General features: G+C 42.2%; 3 protein-coding genes across 9 annotated transcripts in view; 1 reads left to right on the top strand and 2 right to left on the bottom strand.

Moving 5' to 3' along the window:
• Window positions 1-58: 58 nt before the first annotated feature.
• Window positions 59-6,932, top strand: PMPCA (peptidase, mitochondrial processing subunit alpha). Its single transcript, XM_062590705.1, has 13 exons — window positions 59-112; window positions 227-396; window positions 497-576; window positions 967-1,049; window positions 1,377-1,471; window positions 1,642-1,742; window positions 2,147-2,410; window positions 2,546-2,638; window positions 3,040-3,158; window positions 3,619-3,709; window positions 4,133-4,195; window positions 4,639-4,783; window positions 5,068-6,932. Exons 1-13 carry the CDS (start codon window positions 60-62, stop codon window positions 5,235-5,237), a joined length of 1,527 nt encoding a protein of 508 aa, XP_062446689.1. The 5' UTR covers window position 59; the 3' UTR covers window positions 5,238-6,932.
• A 216-nt stretch (window positions 6,933-7,148) lies between these two features.
• On the bottom strand, window positions 7,149-18,248 carry INPP5E (inositol polyphosphate-5-phosphatase E). 3 transcript variants are annotated; one of them, XM_062590703.1, is made up of 11 exons: window positions 18,195-18,248; window positions 16,725-17,878; window positions 14,444-14,567; window positions 13,490-13,587; window positions 12,653-12,777; window positions 12,378-12,497; window positions 11,886-11,993; window positions 10,787-10,948; window positions 10,322-10,437; window positions 9,671-9,807; window positions 7,149-8,527 (listed from the first exon to the last, which is right to left on the bottom strand). In XM_062590703.1, exons 2-11 carry the CDS (start codon window positions 17,579-17,581, stop codon window positions 8,395-8,397), a joined length of 1,980 nt encoding a protein of 659 aa, XP_062446687.1. In that variant the 5' UTR covers window positions 17,582-17,878; window positions 18,195-18,248; the 3' UTR covers window positions 7,149-8,394. The 3 variants fall into 3 exon arrangements, with proteins under 3 accessions (XP_062446687.1, XP_062446686.1, XP_062446688.1); XM_062590702.1 differs by lacking the exon at window positions 18,195-18,248 and having other exon boundaries at window positions 16,725-18,128; XM_062590704.1 differs by lacking the exons at window positions 7,149-8,527; window positions 9,671-9,807; window positions 18,195-18,248 and having other exon boundaries at window positions 10,327-10,437; window positions 10,819-10,948; window positions 16,725-18,135.
• Window positions 18,249-18,633: 385 nt separating this feature from the next.
• Window positions 18,634-25,741, bottom strand: part of SEC16A (SEC16 homolog A, endoplasmic reticulum export factor) — a 31,815-nt gene continuing 24,707 nt past the window's right edge. For 4 of the 5 annotated variants that reach the window (XM_062590656.1, XM_062590658.1, XM_062590659.1 and 1 more), the window contains 9 exons: window positions 25,555-25,632; window positions 25,269-25,325; window positions 24,465-24,576; window positions 24,024-24,161; window positions 23,316-23,416; window positions 22,879-22,953; window positions 22,196-22,255; window positions 21,199-21,273; window positions 18,634-20,284 (listed from right to left, as the gene is read on the bottom strand). In XM_062590656.1, coding sequence (XP_062446640.1) covers window positions 20,216-20,284; window positions 21,199-21,273; window positions 22,196-22,255; window positions 22,879-22,953; window positions 23,316-23,416; window positions 24,024-24,161; window positions 24,465-24,576; window positions 25,269-25,325; window positions 25,555-25,632 — 765 coding nt within the window. In that variant the 3' untranslated portion in view covers window positions 18,634-20,215. The remainder of the gene's footprint in view (window positions 20,285-21,198; window positions 21,274-22,195; window positions 22,256-22,878; window positions 22,954-23,315; window positions 23,417-24,023; window positions 24,162-24,464; window positions 24,577-25,268; window positions 25,326-25,554; window positions 25,633-25,741) is intronic. The other variant, XM_062590657.1, reaches the window with a different exon arrangement.

Below are 25,741 nucleotides of genomic sequence, written 5' to 3'. Positions count from 1 at the left end.
CCAATCGGAGGCGCTCTATCCGCGCCGGGCGGAAGTGAGGCTAGCCGGGTGACGGCAAGATGGCGGCCGCCATGGCGTGGCTGCGGCGGGGCGCGTGGGGCCCGGCGCGGCGGTGAGCCCCGAGGCGGGGGGACGGGGCACGGGGGCGGTGCCGGCCCCGCGCGGCGGGGGGGGGGGGCTCGCTCCGCCCGCGCCCCCCCCTCACAGAGCTGCCGGTGCCCCGCAGGTGCTACAGCGGCGGCGGCGTGCCGCTGACGCGCCCGCTGCCCGGCGCCCCCCAGCCCGTGTTCGCGGCGGCCGGCGGCCGGGAGCGCTTCGAGACGCGGGTGACGGCGCTGGAGAACGGGCTGCGCGTCGCCTCGCAGAACAAGTTCGGGCAGTTCTGCACGCTGGGCCGTGAGTAGCGGGCCGGGCGGCGGGGGGGGGGCCCGCGGCCGCGCGGCCCGCGCCGCTCAGCGCCGCCCTCCTCCCTCCCTCCTTCCCTCCCTCGCCCTAGTGCTGGTGAATTCGGGCTCCAGGCACGAAGCGAAGTATCTCAGCGGCATTTCCCACTTCCTGGAGAAGCTGGCCTTTTCCGTAAGTGCGGCGTTCGGGGTGGCTCCGTTCCGCGGCCCCTTGGCAAACTCCGCGTGGGAAAAAAAACAAACAAAATCCCCCAAACGGCCCCCAAACCGGGTGTCATCGGCGCGAGTGGCCGGGCCAAGGTGGGAAAACCCAGCCGAGTCCTCGCAGCAGCAACGCGGGTTTCGACCGTTTAAACTGGGGTGACACTGTTGTTACGGCTATAGTTATATTTTTGAAAGTCAGGCGTGCTTTTGCCTCAAAACATTTGAGTGTTTGGCAAACAGTCTGACTTTACAAGAGCTTTTAGTGTGCAGGAGATGAGTTTCCTTGCTCTAGGCCACATTCTGTAATTGTGAGCAGTTACCACTTTACTAGTTCATAACGCTGGTCTCTTATTCTTAGTCTACAGCTCAGTTTGCTAGCAAAGATGAGATTCTCCTCACCTTAGAAAAGCATGGGGGTATCTGTGACTGCCAGGCATCAAGGTATGACAGTTTTTTTTTCCGTACTCTGTTACCTGAATGGCTGTAGTGTCAGCAGTAGCTTGAGATGACTGAATCTTTGCTTTCCTGGCGTGTGAGAGTAAAAGCCGCTTTCTGTTTCTGACTAGAAGAAATCTGCTATTTGTAGCACCTGCTGAGAAGCCACAGGAGCGAACCTGACAGTGATGAATGTCAGTGCTATCTCATGTTCAAAGCACTTAAAAAATAGTGATCTAGCAGCTTTATCTGTGATTTCCCCTAGTGTGTTTGCTGAACGCTCAGACATGTGATTTCTGAACTGAATGCAAAACCCATCTGCTTGCGTTGCAGGGACACAATAATGTACGCCGTTTCTGCTGATGCCAAAGGCCTGGACATGGTGGTCAACTTGCTGGCTGATGTAGTGCTACAGCCCAGGTTATCAGGTCTGAGAACATAAGTCTGTGTCTCAAAAAAGCGGTCCAAGGGATGACTTGCTAAGTGGATTTTAGAATTCATCATTAGATTGTGCTCACCAAGAAGCTTAACAGTTCTCATTTAGCAATTGCATATTTTGTGTAGTGGTTGTTATGTCTTGCTTTCTCTCTTACTATAGACGAAGAAATTGAGATGACTCGAATGGCTATACGATTTGAGCTTGAAGATTTGAATATGAGACCTGATCCAGAGCCTCTACTAACAGAAATGATCCATGCGGTAAAACACTGACAAAGCTATCTTGCACACAGCACACTGTATGGTACATGCTGCATTCTCTTCCTCAGCTTCAGAGTTTATTTTAGACAGCTCTGCAAACAGATTTTTCTGATATTCAAATAGATTTCAGTGGGAGAAAGGAGAGTTTTGCTGTCCCTTGTTTTGAAATCCTAGATTCTGCACATGTGAAAGATCTCTAATTTAAACTAAAATTAATATAACTTATCTTTGCTGACATGGGTTACAATATGTTGTTAACTTATGCTGATATAAGTGAAATGATGCTCAGCCTGTCCTCTCTTATGTGTCTCAGTCAGGTAGGCGTAATGCTGAAATAAAAAGAAAGGTTTAGATTGAGGGGGCAAAGTAACATTTGTTACTTTAATGCATCTGTTTCCTTTTAGGCAGCCTACAGAGAAAATACAGTTGGACTGAACAGGTTCTGCCCAGTAGAAAACACTGGCAAAATTGATCGGGAAGTCCTCCATTCGTACCTGCGCAACTACTATACGCCAGACAGGATGGTGCTGGCCGGGGTGGGGATCGAGCATGAGCAGTTAGTGGAGTGTGCCAAGAAGTATCTGCTTGGAGTAGAGCCAGTGTGGGGTAGTGGAAAGACCAAGGACGTTGACAGATCTGTGGCTCAATACACAGGAGGAATTGTCAAGGTAAAAGATTGCATACCTGTAGCCAAAACTGACCATAACAGGCATCAGTTGGGCAACAGGTTAATAATCTGCAATTTATCAAGCTGCATACAGAGGTGAAAATCAGTCCTAGTAATTTGTCTTCCTTTCCTACAGGTTGAAAAAGATATGTCAGATGTGAGCCTGGGCCCTACTCCAATCCCAGAGCTTACCCACATCATGATTGGGCTAGAAAGCTGCTCATTTTTAGTAAGTCTCAACCCCAAATCCTTCGTTTACATGTGCCTTGTGCCTGAAGAATTTCATACTGCTATCTCATCCTGTAAACACTGGTACTGTTTTGCTGCTGATGGTGCAAGTGTATACAGGCAGCTTTTTCACGTAACAGGTGTTTTGGGGGAGGAAGCTGGGAAATATGGGAAAAATGGGCACAAATGTCAGAATGTGCTGTCATGGAAAATTGTCATGCAAAATCATCATGCATCATTAGCCAGATGCCTCTCTGACAAAAGCACTGATTTTATATTCTTCCTATACATTTTTTTTTCTTGACTCTTTTTTCCTAATTTTTCCTCTTTACTGATCCCTGGCCCTTGAGAGCCCTACTAGGTCTCTACTATTAGTTGACTGAATTTCTTGTTGCAATTCAGGAGGAAGATTTCATTCCCTTTGCAGTATTAAACATGATGATGGGAGGCGGTGGCTCCTTTTCAGCTGGAGGGCCTGGCAAGGGCATGTTCACCCGACTGTATCTCAATGTACTCAACAGGTTTGTTTGCCTTGCTTTTTTAAAGGATAGCAGAAAGACAGCTTTCTCATAGTATGCTCACAGGAAAGGCTTCATCTTTTGAAAGCCAAAACACTTAGGTTTTATATCAGCTTATTCTGCTTGAAACACGTGGGACCAATGTATCGGCAAGCATTTTGAGGATGAAAATAATAGGGCAGAAGTAACCAGGAATCCTATCTAATCCATCCTCTCAACCAGGGAATATCAGCAAAATTGGCAATAGGTACCAGTAATTCTACTGTGTATTGTTCTCCTTCTGCTTTCAAGGATGCAAATAGAGAGAAGGAAATAGGTAAGATGCAGAGATGTCAGAGGCAGGCACTAATAACCCATGAACACTGCTGAGAATTCTGTGCTTAGCCTGAAAATGGGCTGTGGGGACTCACTGTCTACTTTCTAGTTCTATGACATTTAAATAAGTATGTTTGTGTACTCACAGGCACCACTGGATGTATAATGCGACCTCATACCATCACAGTTACGAAGATACAGGTCTCCTGTGTATTCATGCCAGTGCAGATCCAAAACAGGTACGTAGCCCCGCTGTGTTCAAAGACAGATGTCCTTAAAAAGTAACTGCATTGCTTATTACCAAATTGTAATGTGGTAAGAATTTTCATACTCTGAGATAAATTAGTGGTAGCATGTGTCTATATAGAAAAGTCAGTTGGACCTGGGGATTTCATGCCACTTTGCAACATATACATAAAGGACAGAGAGCAATGCTAAGTCTTAGAAGGATTTTTTTTTGTTTTACTCCAGCGAAGGGGTTTTTATAACATTGCAAAACTATGGGAATCTGACAGAATATTCTTCTCCAATTTATTTAGTTCTTCTAGGCTAAATCTCCAAAGGGAAAAAGTGTCTATTCATACTAGCTGTTGAACACTTTATGTGACATTAAGAGAACAATTAAGCATTGTTCTAATTTTCTTTCTAATATGTTTTTCTAGGTTCGAGAGATGGTGGAAATCATTACAAGAGAATTCATCCTAATGGCAGGAGCAGTGGGAGAGGTTAGCAGCCTAGCTTGCAAATTATGCAGATGGTCTTTGAGCTGAACGTGCTAAACTAATGAATTCTTGAACAGAAGTTTTTCACGTGTGTCTGTAAAAGAATATGGTCATTTTAGCAACACAAAGAGGAAGGTGTTCACAAAATTGTTAAATGCTGTATATTCCTTCATAGCAAATCTTTACAGCAAAAGACTGACCTATTCCTCATTCTTAATGTCTGATGTGCACTAAGAAAGGTTTACCTATTAACTGTTCCGGTGCCTTTTTTCCTTCTCTGAAGCTGTACGTCTAGGTTAAAGCTCAGATCCATCTCCTTCATGGAGTAGAATGTGGCACTAAAACCAGCGTCTCTGTTTTTTTCCAGGGAATGATGGTATCTTGCAGTAGAGAGCAGTGGTCATACTTGTTTGAACATTTATTTTGTATTTGTTGTTTCTTCACAGGTGGAACTTGAGCGAGCAAAAACACAACTGAAATCCATGCTCATGATGAACCTTGAGTCTCGGCCAGTTATCTTTGAAGATGTGGGAAGGCAAGTGTTGGCAACAAACACAAGGAAACTACCTCACGAGCTCTGCACACTCATCAGTGAGTAGACAGTACTTTCCCTTGCCTAGACTGAATAGTAGTTATGTTCTGGGAGTGGCAACTTAGAGCCAATTATTGCAGCACAGATGAATTGCCTTAGAAAGCAGGATGGCATAAACACCACAGATGCATATTTTAAATGCTTGCAAGCTAGCACAATGCTTCTTCTAAAGTCAAAAGAAAAGTCAAAGACCTTTTTTCATAGGTCTCCAACTCAGCACCATAGCAAAGCTGCTCTTTGCTATTTAAAATGTGCTTGTAACATCTCTGGCTTTCATCTGCAGGTGACGTGAAACCTGCCGACATCAAGAGAGTGGTCACTAAGATGCTTCGTAACAAACCAGCTGTGGCTGCACTGGGTGACTTAACAGATTTGCCCACCTATGAACACATCCAGACAGCACTTTCTAGTAAGGATGGGCGGCTCCCTCGGATGTATCGGCTCTTTCGATAAATCAGCACGTACTGCAGGTGTCTAAGACAGACTTTTTTTTTTTTATTTTAACACTTGTTGGATTGTAATATTGCTGCACACCCCCCCCCCATACCTTTCCAGGCATACTGTGCAAACATGGGATTATGCTACAGCTGAACAAAACTGTTTTGGAATATTGGACTGTGAAGAGCTCGTTATGTTGTGGACTTACAAACCATCCTGCCTCTGGATGAGTATTTTTTCACCCTCTGAGTAGATTTATGGCAGAAGATGCCTGTATGCAGCCTTCTCTTGGCACTGGGGAGAGCACAGCAAACTGGAGTATTTATCTGTAGGTGAAAGCACATACCTGAGAAGGAGTAAGTGTGTTACTGCTTAATAATATTGCAAGACCAGTCTTTTTGGCAGTATAGGTAGGGCTGCCACAGGGAAGGCACCCATGTGTGCAGCCTGCCCTTCCCTACCCCGTGGCCCCGGCACCCTGCCGGTGAGCCAGATGGGATTAAACCACAGGGGGCTTGAGGCTACACTACTCTGCTAAAGGCAGTGTGTGTTCCCATTAGCTTTCCTTCACAAGGCTGATCCAAAGGTTACAATCCAAATCTACCACATTTGTTAGTTAAAACATTGATTGACATAAGTTCAGTTTAACAAGTCAGTTGGCCTGCTGTGACGCACACTGTGAGCCCACAGCCGTATGTGGGCATAGGAAGACTGAAAATGCTGTTAAAGGGTTTGGCTTACATAGACGAATTCAAAGAATATTTATAGCTGTTATCAAAGTGGACAAATACTTGGTCAGAATTAATTTGGAAAATATCAATTATCCCTGTACATTTAGGCAACAAGCTTCCTGCGTTCTAGCTTTGTTAGAAGAATCATGGATCATTTTGTCAGTGTAACTTACCTTCAGTACTACACATTGAAATCATATGTCTGGAAATAGGTTGATAATTTTTCTAGAAAGAACTCAAAGGAAAGTAGAGTATAAACAATTCCTGGGAAATCCATAGAGGGAGATAGAGTTATGCAAACTATGTGGACATTTATTCTGGGATGAAAGCAATCCTATCCTTCAGTTTATTTCACTAGCAAGTGGATTATGGTAAAGAATAAAGTGCTTTTTCTCCAGAATTGGTATCCAAGCAAGAAGTCACTAAAGTTGCTGCTGCACCTCAAATTCATACTCTACAGTCTTCAAATTGTTATTCAGGTGAACTGAAGAACTTGTAAACAAAAGACCTAACTGTCAGTCTCACAGCAAAGATGGAGCTTAGTTAGGAGTCAACAAAGTGAAGATGGAAAGATCATAATCTTTGAAGTGATTAACTCGGGGAAAAAACAGGAAGCTGTCACATACAGAAAGAGACATGAAGCTAAGTGAAACAAATTTGACATACTGGAGAAACTGGCCCGTAAGAGAGGAGATGTAAGATCTGATTTACATAACCCCCAGCATCTGGTTAAAAACATAGACTGCTGTATGCCAGCATTTCACTGGCTTGGTATGTATTTTCAGGAGCAGTCAAACTGGGAGCAGAACACTAGGAGGCAGTTACTGTCTGCTTTATCCCCATAACTTCCCTCATGCAACTGGAAGAAAATATGTTACATTGCTTCTTACAGAGCCCGCAGTATGGAAGTCTGTATATGCCTCTGTCCTGATCAGTTGTTGTGTACGTTTGTAAAGAAAATAAACAGACTTTTACGTGACTAGAGCAAGTAGTAAGTAGAAAGAGTTCATCTGCTGATGTCTGTCTCTCAAACTGGCAGGTGAAACTCACTTGGTTAGCAGTCCCAAAGAAACCTGTCCACCATCAGGTTAAGAAAATTAGGCATGTTATCATGCAAATGGTTAGCATGCATCACACAAAGGACTTGAGTTCTCACAACCTTACAACAAGAGGCGGTTCTCATTTAAGATACAGTATCAATTTATTTTTATTCCTTTAAAAAGAAAGGAAATCCAAATACCCGATGGCTACAGACAAGCCAGTGCTGTAAATATTTGTACAGAACAGAACTGTCTTGAACAGGTTGCATAGTTAGCAGCACTTCCTCCAAATAGTTTGCTCTGTTTTTTGTGTAGTAAGATGACTAATCCATGCAATCTGTGCCCATAAAGAGTTTTTCACTATTAACTGTACTTACTTTCTACCAGCACCATACTGGTCCCTGTAGTATCTTTACATGTAAGATGACACTACTTTACTTCAAAAACAGCAAGTTATTCACAGTTCACTGACTTTGGAAAATAAAAACAAATGACATTTAACTCATAGAACAAGAGGGGATGGAATTAAGCTGATCTGATTTCCTGCAATTTCTCTGGATATTTTCTTAGTATTCACTTGATATCTTAATCATTTTGGTGAAGCATTACATACTAGCTGTATTTAAACCATTGTTTTCAACTACAGTCTCCTGCTGCTGAAGGCCCAGCAGCATTTTATCACCCTTAGGGAGGACAAATGAATTGAGGAATGGATTGTTTCAAGAAGTCTCAACAATCAAAGAAATATACTGGTTTGAAAAATTAATATTTACCCCCTTAGTAACAGAAGGCCTATAAAATAATTAATCAAAGGCAATAGTTGCACACTTAGAATGTACAGTAGTACCTTCATAGAGGTCTTGCTCTAGAGGGCCAAGAAGCCCAATGCGGGAACACTGTCCTCAGACAAAACTGCTTAAGTTTCCCTAACTGGTCCCTGTTAAGCATTTTATAGAATACCATACATTTGGCTGCAGATAAGGAAAAAACCCACAAAGTAGATCAAATCAAACAGACAAACCAACATTTTCACCTTTCTGCAGAATTTTATGTCACCTGCCCCCAGTCGGGCCAATTCCAAGGGCTTGCACACAGTGTGTAGTCATCTTAAAACAAAAGAGACTGCACTGGGCTGCTTCCAAAGATAATACGGTTAAAAATAAATCAACTGAGTCTGTTCATATGGATGTCCTAAATATCTGACTCCCTTTTTCTTCAGCAAAACCACTTGAGCTGTGTGGATTAGCTCACGCAAATGAATCCAGGGTAAGGTTTAAGACATTCTTTACAAGCCACAGCAAATGCCACAGGTGCTTAACCAGACGATTCCCTGGAGACTTTGCCATGGCCTGAAATCTTCTTTCAGGGCAACTCTAACACAAGCATTGCAGAGTTCTCAGTTCAGGAAATGCTACACACGCTGCTGGATTTTTGGTCCTTTTGCTCTTGCCGTTTCTTAAGTTCCCTTGTAATCCGTCTCTTTATTCCGATTAAATAGAGCTCTCTGTCAAAGAGCCCCGCAGCAAGTGGAATGCTACAACATAAACAAAAGCAGTAAGATCAGGGCTCAAATTTGTTTTTCTTGTTGGCTCTATACTTCCCAATTAGTCTATACAACAAAAAGCAGAAAAGTCATTCTTAACTTCTTGAAGCAGTCAGCTGTTGCTCTGAGAGAACATGTGAAAGTCCTTTTCTACAGGAACAAGCTAAGGGTTTTCACAATGTATGAGTAGTACAGGGAAATGCACCTTCAATTTAAGCATGGAAATGCCTACATTCTTAAGGAATATGCACGAAGGACGTTGGTCTTTAGCCTTAACACAAAGGATGGGTAGCTGAGAAACTAAACTGTAAAATCTAGGTTACTCTTAACTTGCTGTATTCATAGGCCTTCCCATCTCCAGAAATACCAGGCTGGAATGGTTCACGTTCAGCACTTCTTACCTTTGTCTTCTGCGCAGGTCAGAAGAAAATCATAGCAGCCCAATTTCAGTGACTCTGCAATACTTCTATTTAATGGGTATTTAATACCCATAAGCCAGAAAAAAAAAAAGATCCCAATTCTAATTGTACTGCTGATGAAGTGCTTTGAGAAATTACTATTTTCTGGATACCTCAGTCTTGAATTCCTTGAAGATGCTACTCACAGAAAAGAGACATTAACTAAATTTCAGTGACTTACTTGATCAAATTTTTAAAGTTCTACTAGCATCCCAGCCTACAGTTGGGATATTAAGACACCTGAAAGATCTGAAAGTACTCTGCAAACATACAGCTATGTTGAAATGCAGTCACCACTGGGAAGGGAAAACAGAATTGATCCTGAAAGGGGAAAGAGGAACAGAAGAGGAAAATTTCCCATGCCGACAGGAAAAGCAGTGAGAGGTCTATCTCAGATAAAAGACAGATTTATAATAAATTGCAATGGATTCAGTTTTCTCCCTCAGATGGATTAAGGGACCCGGCAGCAGGGATTTCAGATCTCAGCTGCATGGTTTAAGTGCTCTTACTGCTCTGACCACTGACAGGATATTGTATAAAACACAAAACAGGCTGCAAAGAGCCACAGGGGATTAACTCCATCTCAAGAACTCTTGTGAGAGCAAGTCTTAGCAGGCACATGTCCTCAGGATCACTGCAGCCACGCACAATCACACGGACTAAGGAGGGCACTTACTTGTCTCTGCCAGGCCTCACTTTCACACGGAACAAGGCAAATACAGGCCGATGGTCCGAAGTTTTGATCACAGGACAAGAAGAGTACTTGACAGCATGGATGTCATCTTTGTGCCGACTCCGGTATATAACTCGATCCTGATGGGCAGAGATGGGAAACCAATGGTAACTCCCTTTACTCACCCTGCAGAGAAGTACTGTTTCACAGGAGACAAATGTGTTCATCCATCATGCCACTTAGTGGAATTAAATGACTTTGAGAAGGATAAATTCACGAAGAATGTGAGAATGTGTGTCTAGTCCTCACCAAACTCACTGGGTGGACACAGTCCCAATAACAGTTGTGTGCCTAGCTCTGAGCACAAGGGATAATGTACTATATTAGGCTGTAAGGCAGGGAAAAGTAAGATTAGCAGTCTGTACCAAAGTTTCTCTGTACTCATGCACTCAACAATCCCTTCTCCCAAGCCAGTACCATACGCATGTTGCCCTTGAGCGATATTAATTCTCAGCATGACTGTATCTTATGCAGACCAACTGTGGCAAGGGGCATATCCAAGATAGCTTTTTAATACAGGTGGGAATCCGTTTTGGAGGCATGTATGTGGCTGAACAGCCTTTCTATGAATGCTGCTATGAAATCATCTCTTACCGTGTACGAAGGAGTCCTTTGTTTGGAAGTGGTGTCATAGCTGTCCTTTCCTATGTCAAACTTGTAGGAAGGACGGAAATGAATGTCAGCCTCTCGGAATCCTTTGAAAATAGACCCTGCAAGGGAGGAGAACAGCATAAACAACTAACGCCTTTTTCCCAAGGACCTGTCACACTTTAAGCATTTATTTAATACTGCTTAACTATTGCTGACTAGAAACTGCATCCCAGCTAACATAGGAGACAAATGAAAGAAAGAACAATAAATCGCTTGGCAGATGACACAGCAGACACAGAAAAACGCAGAAGTTCCTCCTACTGACTTATCACCAGACTTGACAACTGCTGATTTCTCTTTTTTAGGGAGTCCAGCAACAGAAGGCAGTGAAGGTCTTCGGGAAATTGGCTGTAAATATTCTTGTCCCAAGAAATTTGGAGGCTAGGGAGAAAAACAGCTGTCCCTCACCCCTACTCATTTCACTAATAAGCTGGTCATACTCCAGTAGCTTGGACATGTCCTTTCCGAGGTTCTGCTTCAAGATGGAATCCACAGTTTCACGATCCTTATTTAGTCGGAAGTTGAAGTCACCAAACCAGAATACTTCATCAAACCGAGTTGTGACATCACCTGCAAATTCAAGCCAGAAGTGTCAGTATGGAAATAAGCATTCTGAAAAGGCAGACACTCTTCCCAAACCTTTCTTCCCTGATTCTCTGAGTTTTGAGGAAAATTAAAATACTGATGTAGCTACATGCTCATTAAAATTAAACTCACTTAATTATTTTCAAAATAACAGCTATATTATCCATAGTTTATTGAGAGTACTACTAGCTATGTTTAAGGAACAAACAAATTATTTCTTTTCACTACCAAGAGATAAAATACTATATATGTTTCTCCTTTGATCATCACAGAATGAGATAATAGAAAAATAGTAGAAAATAAAGTTTTGGTCTGAAAAACAGACCAAACTTTTGCTGTAAGGCCTAAAAATAGTTTGAACACAGAAACCTAATGTTATACTGCAGAAAAATAAATTCATCTTTCTAGACAAACAGCTTAGTTATGTATCTAGATGTCATATTAACAACAGAGTATTAAGAGACAACAGTAAAATTTGGCCAACTATGTTGAATTCATATACATACATACATATCTATGTTTACCTACATGTGTCTGTATAATATGAAATAACGTTCTTTGTGCAAGTTTTTAAATAGTTACTTCTACTAGTTCTAGAAAACACTTCGCAAAATTGAAATATATCCATAGTATTTTTAAAAAACACCTCAAAATTATCTCATTACCGTTCTGAGAAAATACGTCACATTTTCAATTTCCTCCTGCCCCTCCTCCATTTCAACTTTTTCTCTCAAATCTCACCAAAAAAATGCTCCATCTCAAAAAAAATCAGGCAGCATCCTCACACAAAAAGACTTGTGATCTCTTTTAAGATCAACTCTCTCAAAGAAGCAGACCCATTCTCTCTCCTTAGTGTAGGGCAAAAGACAAAGCACAAACTCTGCTCACTTGCACTCACACATAACCACGGTTTCATGCTTACTAGAACTGGATCGATATGGATTTGTGTCCGGAACATTCTTGGGAAGTGCAAGTGCTTGAATGGTTTTATTGTAGTCCAGCTTCCTCTCATTCACTTTACTGTCCCCAGCTGAAAGACAGAAACCCCAGTATTGCCAATGATGCATCATTTTCATTCAGTAGCCATTTTTGGTTGTAACAGCAATGTCCAAAGGATGTTAGACATTTTCCATGTGTAAAAAACAATTCCTTGACCTGGGGAGCATAAGGACTAAAAGACAATCACAGAAAGTGAGCAGAAAGGCAAACAATTGCACAAAAATTAATTTTTGTATTTGTTTTGTAAGTTTGCTACCAAAAAATCCCCCACTCCAAGCATTCTAAGCTCAACAATCTTGAGTTTTAACTTCAGTGATGTCTTATTCCTGCACTCCTCTGCCGCTTTTTGCTCTTGTAAAGCAGACCCACTCCTCCCTCAGTCAGGGCCTTTCTACCAAGCTTGTAAATGTCTCACATGTGAAGTGGGAGGTAATGAAGAGAAAGGAGGTCCCAAAAAATGTGAAGCAGATCCCCAGAGCTCCTTTGGTTTTGATTTGAGACACAATTCGAGTTGTCACTGTGGCATATTCCACTTCTGCAAGGAGAAAGAGAAGCAGCTGTTACAGAAAAGCCTCTGGAGACAGGAAGCAGGGAAGTCAGGAGATAGACAGTCCTGGGGAAAAGGACATGACACCTAATGGCAGCAGTCCTTTTATCTCCCCACTCTCCAGCTTGTACTGGACCACACACCTGAGCAAAACCAGATTAGGTCCCTTCGAATGAAGACTGACATGTAGAGCACTCCATGCGCGGCAGAGTAGAGCATGACATAGTGAGGGCCTAGTGTCTCCTGGAGGCGGATCTCCCACTCTCTTCTACAGGAGAGAAGAACAGCTGGATCACAAGAACAGGACCAGAGACAATAACCAAGAAGGGAAATGAGCACTGTGAGAAGACAGCAATCCCTCTGATGAAGAAAACCATGCAAGCATAAACAGAACCTCCCCTGCAAAGCAACACTGTAAGGCCGATCAGCCTGGCGGGTATCCCTTGGTGTGTCATGCAGCAAAATCTGCACATTGGTGAGAGTTAGTGTCGCTGTACTGAGCAAGTCTGTACTCCAACTCTGAGGAAAAACATGTCCCAGTGAGAAGGTATCTTAAAACAGCAAGAACTGACATGAAGTTTCAACTTGCTCTTCTGGTGTCATTCACTATCAGACAGACTAGAAATTTTGGAGCCAGGTGTTGCTAATGACTGTAAGGTTACAAACTAACAGGCTGCTAGGGAGTTAGCTCACTACAGGCAAGCTCTGTTTCGGATCTGTGGTAAGACGCTGACTGAAATCAAACAGGAATTTTGCTATTAGCTTCAATAAGAACAGGACCAAGTCCTATGTTTACAGATTTTGTGATGTTTTCCTCTAAAATCAGTTTCCCCTGGTACTTATGCATTGAATTCACAGACTTAAAGGATAGCTTATTAGGAATACTGAAAATATGACTAAGAATATTTCCAGACTAATTAAAAAAAGAAAGCTACTAGTTCACAAGAAAAGAGGACAGTTCATTACACTGTTGTTGCTACCTGTCTGGACAGCCTTCTTGAACTCCAATGACATACATATCCTGGGCATAGTCAGGATCCATTGGTAACAAGAAGTCATCCAGATTCACTGGAAGTTCCTGTTAAGAAAGGGTGGAGGAGAAGAAATTAACATTATTAATTATGCAACAATTTACTACAGAAGTAGAGTAAAAGTCCAGGAAAAGCTACAAGCTTCAGGGCACATGACAACAATTCAGGCTTTCAAAAAAAAATGGTTACTAAGTCATAACACTATGAAGATACACAGACAGGAAATAAATTTATACACAAGTAGAAAAGGAGAAAATATATGTGAAAAAAGGAGGAAGTAAGAAATGACCAAACCCAAGATCTGTTAATGAGGAAAATAATTAGTATCCACTTTAAGTTGAATGATGCTTTCTGTTACATTTTGGGCTCATGCAGAAAAGCGGTTGCTATAGCTGGAAGAAGGTGGCTATGGACATACAAAAGTCTGATCTTTGTGGGGCTGGACACCTACAAATTTATTCAATCCACCAAGGTGCTGCTTGTGCTCTTCCAAGCATAGCTCCTAAATCACCTAGTTGAAGCAATCTCAAATTCCTCTGCTATGCAAAGATGTAGGCAGGAGGTTATGTTCTTTATTAGAGATGTTCTCTTCATAAGCACTAAATCATTAATCATCTTCAAATGACCCTAATTGCAACAGAGCGTTAGGGAGCTGCCACAAAAAGCTGGAGTGTCACTAGCAAGTTTCTCATTGCTTTTGTACCTAAGGTCTAAGGAATCCCATTACAACAGCTTTCTTTCACAAAGCTGAATGTGTGCAAGAGGGTCCTTTGACTTGATAAAGGAGACAAACTCAGGTTGATTGGGAATGCAATCACAAACAGAAAAAAGATATTGCACCGGTCCCTCTAATACACAAGGGGAAATTGTAGAGACTTATGTGCAAGACTTATGTGCACATACCTTCTGACCCTGCATGTTCCAGGTAGCCACAAAAATTCCAATATTCCGATCAGGGAAATATCGGCTAAGTTCTTCTGCTCCCAGTAAGGCACCATTTGCCAGAAGACTGCCTTCCAAGTAGCTTCTGTAAACAGAAAGCCCACAAAAGAGCATCTAAGCAAACAGCATGACTATCAAAATACTGTTTTGTAACACCTGAATCTTGTGTTAATCAAGAATATACCTTCAGCTCAAGAAAAGAACATATTATCTATATGTTGTTTTACTTGCCTCAAGTTCTACCAATTTTTACAACTTTCAGCAACTTGAAGTTAAAACGTAAATGACTTCCAGGGAAACACAAGACAACTCAGAAAAGAATTTGGCAAAGGCACTAGCACGTGATGGATCATCTTTTATGAAAGGTGCTCCATGACCTGTCACACTCCCAGCAGCCATGTTTGGTTTATGCTGATGCTGTCAGCCCAATCGCAGACCATCCCCTTGGCACAGAGGAGCTAGGACTGAGCGGATACAATATGCCTCCAGGTTACAAACTCTGAGGCTGCTTCAGCCATGTGCCAGCACTTGTCTTCAGTGCACATCTCCCAAACATTCCTCAACTGGAAACAATCCTTGTGGAGTATTCATGTCTCACAGGCAAGAGAGCAGAAATACTGTCACAAACCAACCTTTCAAAGCCAGGACACAGGTACGACACTGAGAGTGATACCACACAGGTTATGTGATCAGAGGACACAAGACTTCTGAAGTTTTAAATTCCCCTAGCACTCATCTCAGACACAAAGTAAAGAGATCGGCTTGACATTTGAGTATCTTGAAGCAGCTCAGTTTACCTTTCAAACACGAAAACAGCACTACCACTCCCCTGGCACTAAAGGGCTCCTAATCAAGGACTCAAACACACATTCTTCCTTCACTGCAGCTTGGCGAATCAAATTTCAAATAAAAGATTTCTTGAGTCCTAGGTCTAAAAGCATTTCACATTCCAAACTGCCACACACCACTTGCCTCTCCAGAGAATATGCTGCTCACAAACAAGGGATATTGGCAAAAGGAGAGCAGGTTGAATAAGCACTTTTAATCTTGCTTAAGCTCTGCAAATAACGATTACAGCATAATGTCAGTGAACGCTGGGCAATCTGCTGGTCTACCCAATACTTCATCTGACTGTAACAGCTGTTTAGAAGAAAGCACATGAAAACTCGTCAATGACAAGCCTTTTTCTTTTCTTTTTTTTTAACCAGTTAGTAACACCTTAATTTATCTCTCTCTCAATTATTTTTCCTGCATCACTGACTTCCACTGCTTTTGAATTATTTCTGAATCAATGATTATACTTACCCCTCAATATCTTGCAGATTATTACGTACCTATAACATTCAACTTTTAACTGAAGACTTAGCACACTTTACCTTTTAACACGGTTCCTGCCCCATGGTATTGTCAATAACACTGGCTGGAGTGTTTGAGCTCTGTGCTGGGAAGTCTTTACAAATAGAATTTCTGCAGCCAATTACAAGAAGAAGATTCAATTCACTAGCAAGCAGATGAGAATATCCATGTCAGTTCCTGACAATCAATAATTTAAGCTTAATTAATAATGAAGGCAAATGAGCAACCAGAGCTGGAGGAGGAGGTCAGGACCACTGCAGGAGAAAGTGCTGTACTCAGATCTGAGTGGAATCACAGTTTTCTTCAAGAGATTCTCTGCCCCAGCTGCTCCAGGAATCTCCTGTGATACACCGGAGCAGTTTGTAACATATGATCCTGTCAGAAGCCAAGCAAGCTCAACACTTGCAGAAGACACTCAGCACCCTACAGGACAGTGGCAGGCACATGTGTGCAACTACTGCATGACTGCTGCAAGCTAAAGTTTTTGTTTTTTGTTTTTTTTTAATGTTTCCTGCCAGTTAGCACCTCAGTTCCAGCCCAGTGTTCTTTTAGGTTAAAAAACCAGTTATTCCGAACCATTAGCACCTATAGCTACCATTTAATTTTCAAAACAGCTTACTGAAATATTTACAAGAAAGCTGACAGAAATCTAAGTCTTTTTTTACGGAAAGTAATGCACAGCACAAAGAACACAAAATAGAGCATTTGAACTAAACTTTTCACCTTCATACTGAAGTCTTCACAGTAAGTTAAATAACACAGAACAATTTTGTCATTTATCCTTCAGTCAGAAGCTCTCTACCTCAGACCAACAGGACTCTCCGGCAGCTGCCTGCCTAGTAACAAATACCAAACCATCTCTGACGGGAGAAGCTGGGTAACGTACCTGTTTCGAACATCCTTGGCACGAATGGGAGTGAGCAGGCTGAACGAAGATTTCATGGAGTCTGTGGAGCAATTATCATAGACCATCCCGCTGCCAGGGAGCCTCGTATCACTCAAGCTGCTGCTTACCCTCCCAAACTTACGCCGAGAATAACGTTGATAATCCACACAATCTGAGTCAATCCTATTAGTTGTTCTCAGTGCGTAAGAGGCCACATTGAGCTCCATGGGCGGCAGAGGTCGCGTAGGTGTTATTTGGGACAGCCGGGGTTTGCTGCCTGAGAACGCTTTCCCTCGCAGAAGCCCACCGAAGGCACTGGAGATCTCAGAAGCTCGTTTCCCCAGGTCACCAGTGCCACCTCTGCTCTTCTCCGTGGAACTTCCTTCTGAGGCATCTGGTGAACTGCGCAAGGAACTCTGCTCGCAGCACTGGTCGCAGGGGGCTGCCCTACCCCTGACAGCAGGGCTGAGGGACGTGTCCTGTAGGGAACCATTCGAGGAACTCGTCTCGTTGGGATCAGTCAGACTTTCCTGACTCGTTCTTAATCGCCTCCACCTCCTCCAGTTTTTCTCATCCAGAGAGGCTGCACGCTCCAGCCGGGGTTTCCTAGGAGGTCTTGGGGTGATTGATTTGATTCGCATGTTGGCTTTGGCTTCCTCTGGTAGAAGCTTTGACGTTTCATTTAAGGAGCTGCCCGTACTTAGGGTATCTCCAAAGGTAAGCACCCCACTGTCACCAGCCCCCTTCCTCGCTGCTTGGCCAGTTTTTTTAGCTTGCAGGTCCTGTACTGCTCTGCTCTCTGGGCTCTGAGTAACACATGCCCCGGAGTGCTGAGAAAATCCATTTAACGTATTCATTCTCCTCCCGGCTACCACCTACAGACACTGCTCCATATGGGAAGGTCCTCACAGCATCGTTTTCTCTCCCCTGCTTACCCCGTAGGTTCAAAAAGCCAGAAAGGTGTGTAATTTGAAGACCGTTCAGTCTCTAGCTGGGAGCGAAGGGAAGGCATACATTGAGGCGGACACATCGTTTGCAGAATTGCAGAAGGTGGAACACTTGATTTCCCCAGAGAAACACAGAACGGAAGCGTGCGGAGCTGAGCAGCCTCTTCACAGGACCTCGCGCTGCAGCCGTTCAAACCGCTACGGGACCTTGTCAGAAATGGAAAATAAAGGAGGAAATAACACCGGTTAAGTGCAGGGCAGCGAAATGACTTTCCGGCTGCTAGAAAACAGTCGGAGATGGGAACAGGCTCCTCCAGGCGCCGGCTGCGCGTTACTCGTTAGCGCGGAGGAAGCACAAAACCGCGCCGCCGTCGCGCCTTGTCCTTCCGAGGCTCAGGCAGCCTCGCGGCCCGCCCGGGCGCGCAGCCTGGGCCGCTCGTTTGTTCCGAGCTTCCCCCCGCGTTTCCGTACAGAAAATGCGGTGGGGGGGGGGGATGAAACCCGCGAGGGCCCCGCGACGCACCTGCGGGCGCCCCCGGCCGCCGCGCGGGCCAGGCCAGGCCCGGCCTCGCCGCCAGGCCCCGCCGCGCCCCGGCCCGGCCCTAGCAACGGCGGCGGCGCCGCCCCGCCGCGCCAGCGAGGCGCCGCGCGCCAGCGCGCCCCCCCCCGTCCCGACCCGCCAGCGCGGCGCCCCCTGGCGGCCGGAGGGCGCGCAGCACGCGGCGCCCCGCCCGCAGCGGGCGCTCTACCCTCCCCTCCCCGTTGAGCTCAGTCCAACTCCGAATCTGCGTATTGCAGAGATGCTCCCCAAAAACAGCTCCAACACCGAAGATTACCCCTATACCTTCACAGCAGCATCTAAATCCGTTTCTTTCAGTGCTCAGCCCACTTCCCAAAGGCACTGGAGAGTCTCCTTCGTCCCACTGTCCCTCACTAAAGCAGTAACCACAAGGAGTAAAATGTGAAAGTGCTCCAGAGCGCAAAATATTTTATTTAAGAATTTACAGTGTCAAATCTTACACTTAGGAAAGATAGCCGCTCCCAGCTTAGAGGAAGCCTTCTTGAAATCAGATGTTTGGCAGTTTCTACTGCAAGGAGAAAGAAATAGCAGCACAGCTCAGCCAGAGGAAGCCAAGTGTCTGTCCAGGTCTTAGGTACAAAAGAAAACCCATACAGACTGCTGCTGACCACGTCTGGGATCACGCATGGACAATTATGCACAGGTTTCCAATTCCCCCACACAGCATTTTCTCCCCCTCCCCTCCCAATTACATATAAACCTTTTAGAACAAATGTAAGGCTATCCAGACCTCCAATGTGGCGTTACTCAGGAAAAGACAAACAATCAGGGGCCAACACTGGTAATTCCACATTCATGGTATTTATACTCATGGGCAGAAATTCAAGTAAAATCAAATAGTTTTGGTGGCAAATTCTAAATAAAAGATGGCCTATGATTTAATAAATATTTAAAGTTCATTTTCTCTCTGTGGATGATTCAGATTCTTCAGTGAATATGAATGTTGCATATCATGGTTTTCAAGATTTCCTACGTTAAACCTCAAGCTCTTAAAGTCCATTGGTAGAGGTCTAATCCACCTACTTGTAGCATGTTCAAAATTCAGCTGTTAGCTATTTAAGACCTTGGTTATTTTAGTAATGGAAATCCAAGAACAGAGTATTACGAACAGATTCTGGCACCTAACAGGAAGAAATTTAAACAACTTCCAAGCTGTTACCACCTTAATTACGTAGTGCCAGCAGTTTGAGAGAAAGCAAGTAACCATATTGCACTTAAAAGAACACTCACTCGTCAAATAGTACAGCATTGGCTATTATACAGAGAGCTTCTTTCAGACTATACAATTTGCTTTACAAGTAATCTAAACCACAAACTACATACATACTAGATAAGATCCAAATCAAATTAGTACTAGATTACAGTCACAGTTTTCATTCAATATAGGTCAATTTATTTGGATGCGCTGTGGCCCCCTCTTCCCCCCTCCCCCTTTCCAAAAACAAACTAGCACATCTTGAACTTCATACGTTGACAAACCAAATCTTATTTTATAAGCATTAAAATTGTGCATGGTCCTCTTAAGGCCACAGAGTGTTATATTACAATGTGGACATGTATGTCCCCGACTGGGAGGGGAGCATCCTTCAGAAATTAAAGAATCCCTGAAACCTATGTCTTTGAAAGTCACACTAGTAGGTTTAAAATAAACTTAAGGAATCAATTGCCTATGCAATTTACAGTTTTTGTAACAGACAGCAGCTATTTCCTCCCTTACGTCTATTCTTTACCACAACAAAGCTATTTCTAGCCAGTTTTTAAAAGGAAAAGTTACATATATTTCATGTTTGGTAATTATTTGTGTAGATGAGGTGTGAGTAGCGAGACTCATGAAAAAAAATCACCCATCATTAATTTACTGGCATGTCAACTGCAAGCTAGTACTGATGCATGTGCCATAAGATTGAAGAGTTCTTTGTATAATCAGAACAAGAGCGTGAATTTGAATACAAAGCCATTGTATTCTACTTCAATGTTGGATACTTTCTCTGTCCAATTCTTCCCAGCCTTGAACTTCCAGTGGCTGCAGGAGACTGAAAAAGGAAAATAGAAATTTAAAAACAAACAAAAAACTCTCAAAAGCCACCATTGAAAAAATGTCATAATGCAGACAAAAATACAAATTAAGTTGGCAGAAAGTTTTTAATCTGTTAACTTAGACAGGAACTAGACTGGTCTATGTGCACATCCAACATTCTGCATGCAATGGATCGTCCAGATTGAAGCCAGTAAAACAAAATCAAAACACAAAGACTAAGAGGGGCGACATTCTCCTTGTCAGGCGATGGTGAACATTTCAGAGGTCTGTTGAAGCACCAGATTTTCACAGCAGTACACATTTAAACAATTTAATTTTTATGGTTCTACCACAGCACAAGAAACTCATTCTGTAGTAGCAAGAGCCTTGTTTCATGCACAGCAAGTGTGCTATAAAGGAGATACCTAGCCTGCTGTGAGACTGCCTCTTGCGTCATGCTAATGTTTAAGTCTGCACACTTGGTTTGAGAAGAATGAATAAAAGACCACAGAATAGCTGTTGCTAATTTCATTACTTTATCTTGCAGAATTCCCAAATGCTATGAAGGCAGGGAAAGCAGGGAGGCAAACCAGATGATGGACTGGATTATTTTAGCAACAATATGCAAGAGCTGTACGTGATGAGAGGTAACCAGAAAAAAGGAAAAAAAACAAAAGAAAAAAAAAGAAATACAGTGATGAGTCAAAACATTAAGAGATGGTAAGATAGCTGGGAGAAGAAAAAGTAGAGTTTGTACTGATATTTAAGGCCACATCAAGTTACTTTCTAAGGGTAGATGTCAATTGATATCAGTTAAAGCAAGAAGGTCCTGCCTAATTGTGATTTAACCAAGCAACACTTCACTTTCTTAACTCTCAGGGCAAACCAGTCTACAGTTGTGTTTAAAGTAAAAATGATGCTTTTTCTTACTTGTGCAAATTGAGAAGGATTGTAGAACTGTACTGTTCCTGCTGAAGGTCCCCCTGAAGGTGGTACAGTGGGAGGCTAAAAAGTAAATTATATTAAAGTTATGGAACTGCAGAGCTTCACTGCCTCTCAAACTTGGTTTGCTTAGGCACACAAAGAAAATATTCACAGTAATAATGCCAACAATATGTACAGAGCAGCATATTGTAACAACTGCAAAAAGTGCTGGTACAGTTTGCATCCATATCTTTAATATTACTTGCTTAATGTAGGAATTGGCAAAACAATGTCACATGCATAAACTGTAGATAGCTCTGAACATCCAAGGCATGCAAAACCAAAACAAGACACCAGTGCGATTTCACTGAATTAGTATCTCCTGCTTTTGTTAGTAGACCTTAGGACTTGCCCCAAAATAAACAGTCTGTGTCAAGTTTTGCTTTACTATGAAGTATCAGAAAGAGTTTGTGTCACTCCTTTATGGTGACCTTAGAGTACTCGAACTTACAGTAGAGATGAAGCATTCCTTTACTTCCTACAGGGGCTTTTGCAAATGAAATAGGCAATGGTATCATTACAGGTATCATTTGAAACTGGCAACAGCAGTTTTTTTCTTTTTTTTCTTGTTTTTCTTTTCTTTCATTTTTTTTTAAGTGTTCGCCTTTTTATATTTTTTATTTTATTTTTAAGTATTAATTTATTTTTTAATCAATTGACCTCTGGTATCCCAGGGAAGAGCTGATCACAATTACTAAGTGAATTACTTAAACATAATAAAAATCATGTCTGGATTATGTGCATCCTCATAAACACAAAAAGGTTTGAAGACCCTGTTTGAGCATTAAAAGGAACACTGCATCATTAGTCACTTTTAATGTTATTTCTGTGAAATGAGGAGAGAGGAAAATGGCTAAAAGTAGCATTAGTAAGTATTTGAGCAAATGCAAAATAAAGAAGGGAAAATAAGTTAACATAAATGAGAATGGCCAGCCACATGTACCTGATTAAAATGCTGGCTTACTTCACGTGATAATGAACTCATTGAACTAGAGCGCGAAAGCTACAAAACAGCAAGAACACACAAATACAAAAAAACACAAATAAAAAAGTCGTCATGCATGTCACTGCCCCAAGCTTTCAGTTGTTTTATTTCACTTTAAAGTCTCTCTGCCAAAGGTTAAACCAACTTCAAGTTTTTTTAAAAAAAAAATTGTAGAGCCAGAAGTTAGTTTAAATCAAAAGGTCTTCTTAAGCACAAAATTATGTAGATACAGAAAACATTTAGTAGGAACAAAGGTAATGTTATTCTGCCTGGCATATAGCAATTTATTCTCCTTTTTATGTCTCACACTTAATATTAGTGAAATTAAATGCATGCATGAGGCAAGAAGAGACCCTCAAACTAATCTGACATTTCACTCTGAAAAAGGCTTGTTAAAGTCCACTTATATAGAACAAGGAGATCACAACACAAAGAAAGACATGGAGATTGAGCTTTTCATATAGACTTAGAGGTCTTTTCTGTACAATTTTGGAGGCAGTCATATGTTTCTGCCTCAGCTAATCATCCTCAATTGAATCAGTTACTTGCTGTTTTAGATGGCCCAGGTTAAGTGCACTACAAATTAATGGTTAAAATATGCTGCACAAGTCATTAGCTGACTCCTTTGAATGAAGCCTTACCTCGCCTGACTGGGAGCCATCAGGGTTGGAAACAGGAAGCCCAGATCCAGGTGGAAGGATTGTAGGGTTTAAATACTAAAGAAAAACAATGCACTTTTATCTATCTTCATTATTGTATCTCAAAGACCCATTATGATTAGCTCACATTAGCTCACATTTCTGCTGTATTGACCCCATTGAAAGAAAAAGATGTTGCAATATATAAAGCCCAGATAAAACATGCCCAATACGGCTGCTTCCTGCACGCTTGGTCCCTTCTCTGACACCATGCATACATGGAACTTGGAGCACTGGCAAGCTTGGAAACACCACTTTTAGTGAGCTTCACACTTCCATTTGCACTTATGTTTCCCCCTCCTAGTTTTTCAATTAAGATTTAGGGATTCCCCCCCCCCCCCCAACAATTTGAACTGCATACAAAAGACATTCTAACCCACCTCTGGATCAGCAGCTGCAGCAGGATCTGTGCTGGTTTGATTTGCAGCTGATGTATGCTCTGCTGCTCCACTGCCTTCCGGAGGCTGGGGTTCCCCTGGGACTACAAAGGAAACAGGATACAAACAAACACACTATATCAGGGAATTTGTCTTAACAGGATGAGAAGGAGGGTCGTCAGCAGAAATCAATTTCTACAATACCATTTTTCTCTCAGGAAAAGAGGACAATGTTAATGTTTCCAGATGCTTCAGTCTTGCTACAATAGTGGGAGATGCATACAGCATGAACAGATAACCTTAGTTATCCATATGCAGTATCACTACATGCAACACAGCATGCAATGAAAGTAAAAAGCAGACTGGCAAGCAAATGCGCAGGTAAGACATTCCCTTTCCTTTCTTTCCCCAAATATCAATCCTATAACTAGAAAGAAGTGAGTAATAGATACTTGGCAAGGCAGGAATACTGCACAGTTCAAATTTTGCTGGTTAGATTACCCAGCTGCTCTGAAACAAACAACTTTGTGGAAGTGGGCTTTATTAATTAATTTCTTTTACTGCAGCTTCTAGACCGATTCCACTACTAAAAAAAATTAGAGTTAACAAGATGCACTGAGTTAACAAGCGTTTCTTAAAGGCTACATAATATAGACTGGCAAAAGGGACTCTAAAATATCCCCTTCACAAGCTTATCTACTCATGACACACCTGTGGTTGGTACAAAGAGGTTTGCAGGGATTGGCATTGGTGCCAATGGAGCAAATAGGTCTGATGGGGCAGGCACAGCAGCACTTGACTTTGTTCCGCTTGGATTCAGGACATCAACATAACGAGCTCTGCTTCCCGCTAAAACAGAAAAATCCAGAAATAACAGAAAAGGTCACCTCTCTGCCTGTTTTGAAGAGTCAGCTGATTTCAGAATCGGGGGATTCAGGGGATACGAACAATAACACCTACGTCACAGAACGACTGTGATAGCAATTACAGCGCAGAAGCTGGACACCAAAGTCAACACTGGCCACAGCTCCACAGTATCAGTTGCCAACTATTCCCAAACACTTTCAGAAGAACCAAAACTTCTGTTTTATGATTTTATGAAAGAGAAAGTCTGAAGTCTTCCACACCTCAAGCAGCAAAGCTGTCCATTACCTGCTCTTCTGGAGAACATGTTGACAGGAGCACTAGGTGGGCCGCCAGGCCCAGGTGGAGCAGTCTGAGGAACTTTAGGAAATCCTGCTGGAGGTGGTGGTGGAGGTTTACTCTGCAGGGAGAATAAAAACCAAAACAAACAAAAATCCATCCAGATTTGATTGAGGATTTCAAATCAAGTCTTCAGCTGCCTTCAGAGTACATAAAATTGGATATACAGACATATGTCCCGAAGCATGGATCAACATCCCTCAACTTTTTTAATCTGACAACTCCTTATCTAACCTCAAGGAACTTCAATTCATCTACAGTCACAATGAAAGGAGTATCAACACCAGTGGTTCTTATTATTTGTTTGTGTTTTGAGACAGATCTAGAATACTTGACCTTCAGGGACAAGGACGGACAGAATGGTTGACCTTCTTTGCTTCAGAATGTATTGCTTTTTCAAAGTCAGACTTTTTCCTCCCTTTTTGTTCTCTGAGTGCAGCAAATCAACTGACAAGCAATTGTCTACGTGATGTCAGCTTCTATGGAGAGATACACTGGACTAAAATTTTGAGTAAATTCATTTTTAAATTCTATCGTACTTACTGGATCCAGCTACATAAGTAACTGAGGACAGAAATGATTCCAGAAAGATGTAGATATAAAAATGTGAAATCTTATTATTAGTTTCCTATGTTGCATATTTTAATTCAAATTCAAAGATGCAGCTCTTAAGAGCCAATAACAGGTTAAAAAAATTGTAAGTACGGATTTTACAGTTTTCCCCTTAGAAAAATAGAGTCCTCAGATTATTACCTCCTCTTCTGGTTCATCCAAATTAACCCAGCGTTGTTTCTTTTCATCCCAAACAATCTACAAGGAAACCACAGTTAAAGATTAGGTGTTCAGTTAAAGCTGGTTAAGCCCCCCCCTCAAAAAAAAAAAAAAAAGTTTTTTAAGAGTGATCTCAGAATAAGCATATTTTCAAAAATTTTACACATAATATTTGCTTACTTCTTGTCAAAACAACATTCATCTGTCATCCAAGAAAACAACTTGAACAAATTAAAATGTATATAATTTTTTTGATTTAGGGCCTTACTGATTTGTTCTTGTCATCTGGAAGGTAAGCTTCATTCTTTCCTTTTCCCATTAGCCAGCGAAACCAGTTTGCACCACTCTAAGAATAAAAATGTCTAGTTAATTCTCTCAATACTCTGTTTACAACAGATTCAAAGAAAAGTTCACATAACAATTCATTTTCTTTTAGAGTCTTCAACTGCAAGCCC

The sequence above is a fragment of the Rhea pennata genome, chromosome 18 (genome assembly GCF_028389875.1).
Source record: "Rhea pennata isolate bPtePen1 chromosome 18, bPtePen1.pri, whole genome shotgun sequence".
Lineage (NCBI taxonomy): Eukaryota > Metazoa > Chordata > Aves > Rheiformes > Rheidae > Rhea > Rhea pennata.
The sequence above is the reverse complement of the archived record's forward strand: the minus strand, read 5'-3'. Positions and strand labels throughout refer to the sequence as shown.

Bases quoted from the DNA above. Each gene is read 5' to 3' on its own strand.
- PMPCA (XM_062590705.1), top strand. From the start codon at position 60: ATGGCGGCCGCCATGGCGTGGCTGCGGCGGGGCGCGTGGGGCCCGGCG. The intron at 397-496 runs GTGAGTAGCGGG...CCCTCGCCCTAG, and splicing joins GCAGTTCTGCACGCTGGGCC to TGCTGGTGAATTCGGGCTCC. The intron at 3,159-3,618 runs GTTTGTTTGCCT...GTGTACTCACAG, and splicing joins TATCTCAATGTACTCAACAG to GCACCACTGGATGTATAATG.
- INPP5E (XM_062590703.1), bottom strand. From the start codon at position 17,581: ATGAATACGTTAAATGGATTTTCTCAGCACTCCGGGGCATGTGTTACT. The intron at 14,568-16,724 runs GTACGTTACCCA...TTCTGTTTACAG, and splicing joins GCCAAGGATGTTCGAAACAG to AAGCTACTTGGAAGGCAGTC. The intron at 9,808-10,321 runs GTAAGAGATGAT...TCTGCCCATCAG, and splicing joins AAAGGACTCCTTCGTACACG to GATCGAGTTATATACCGGAG.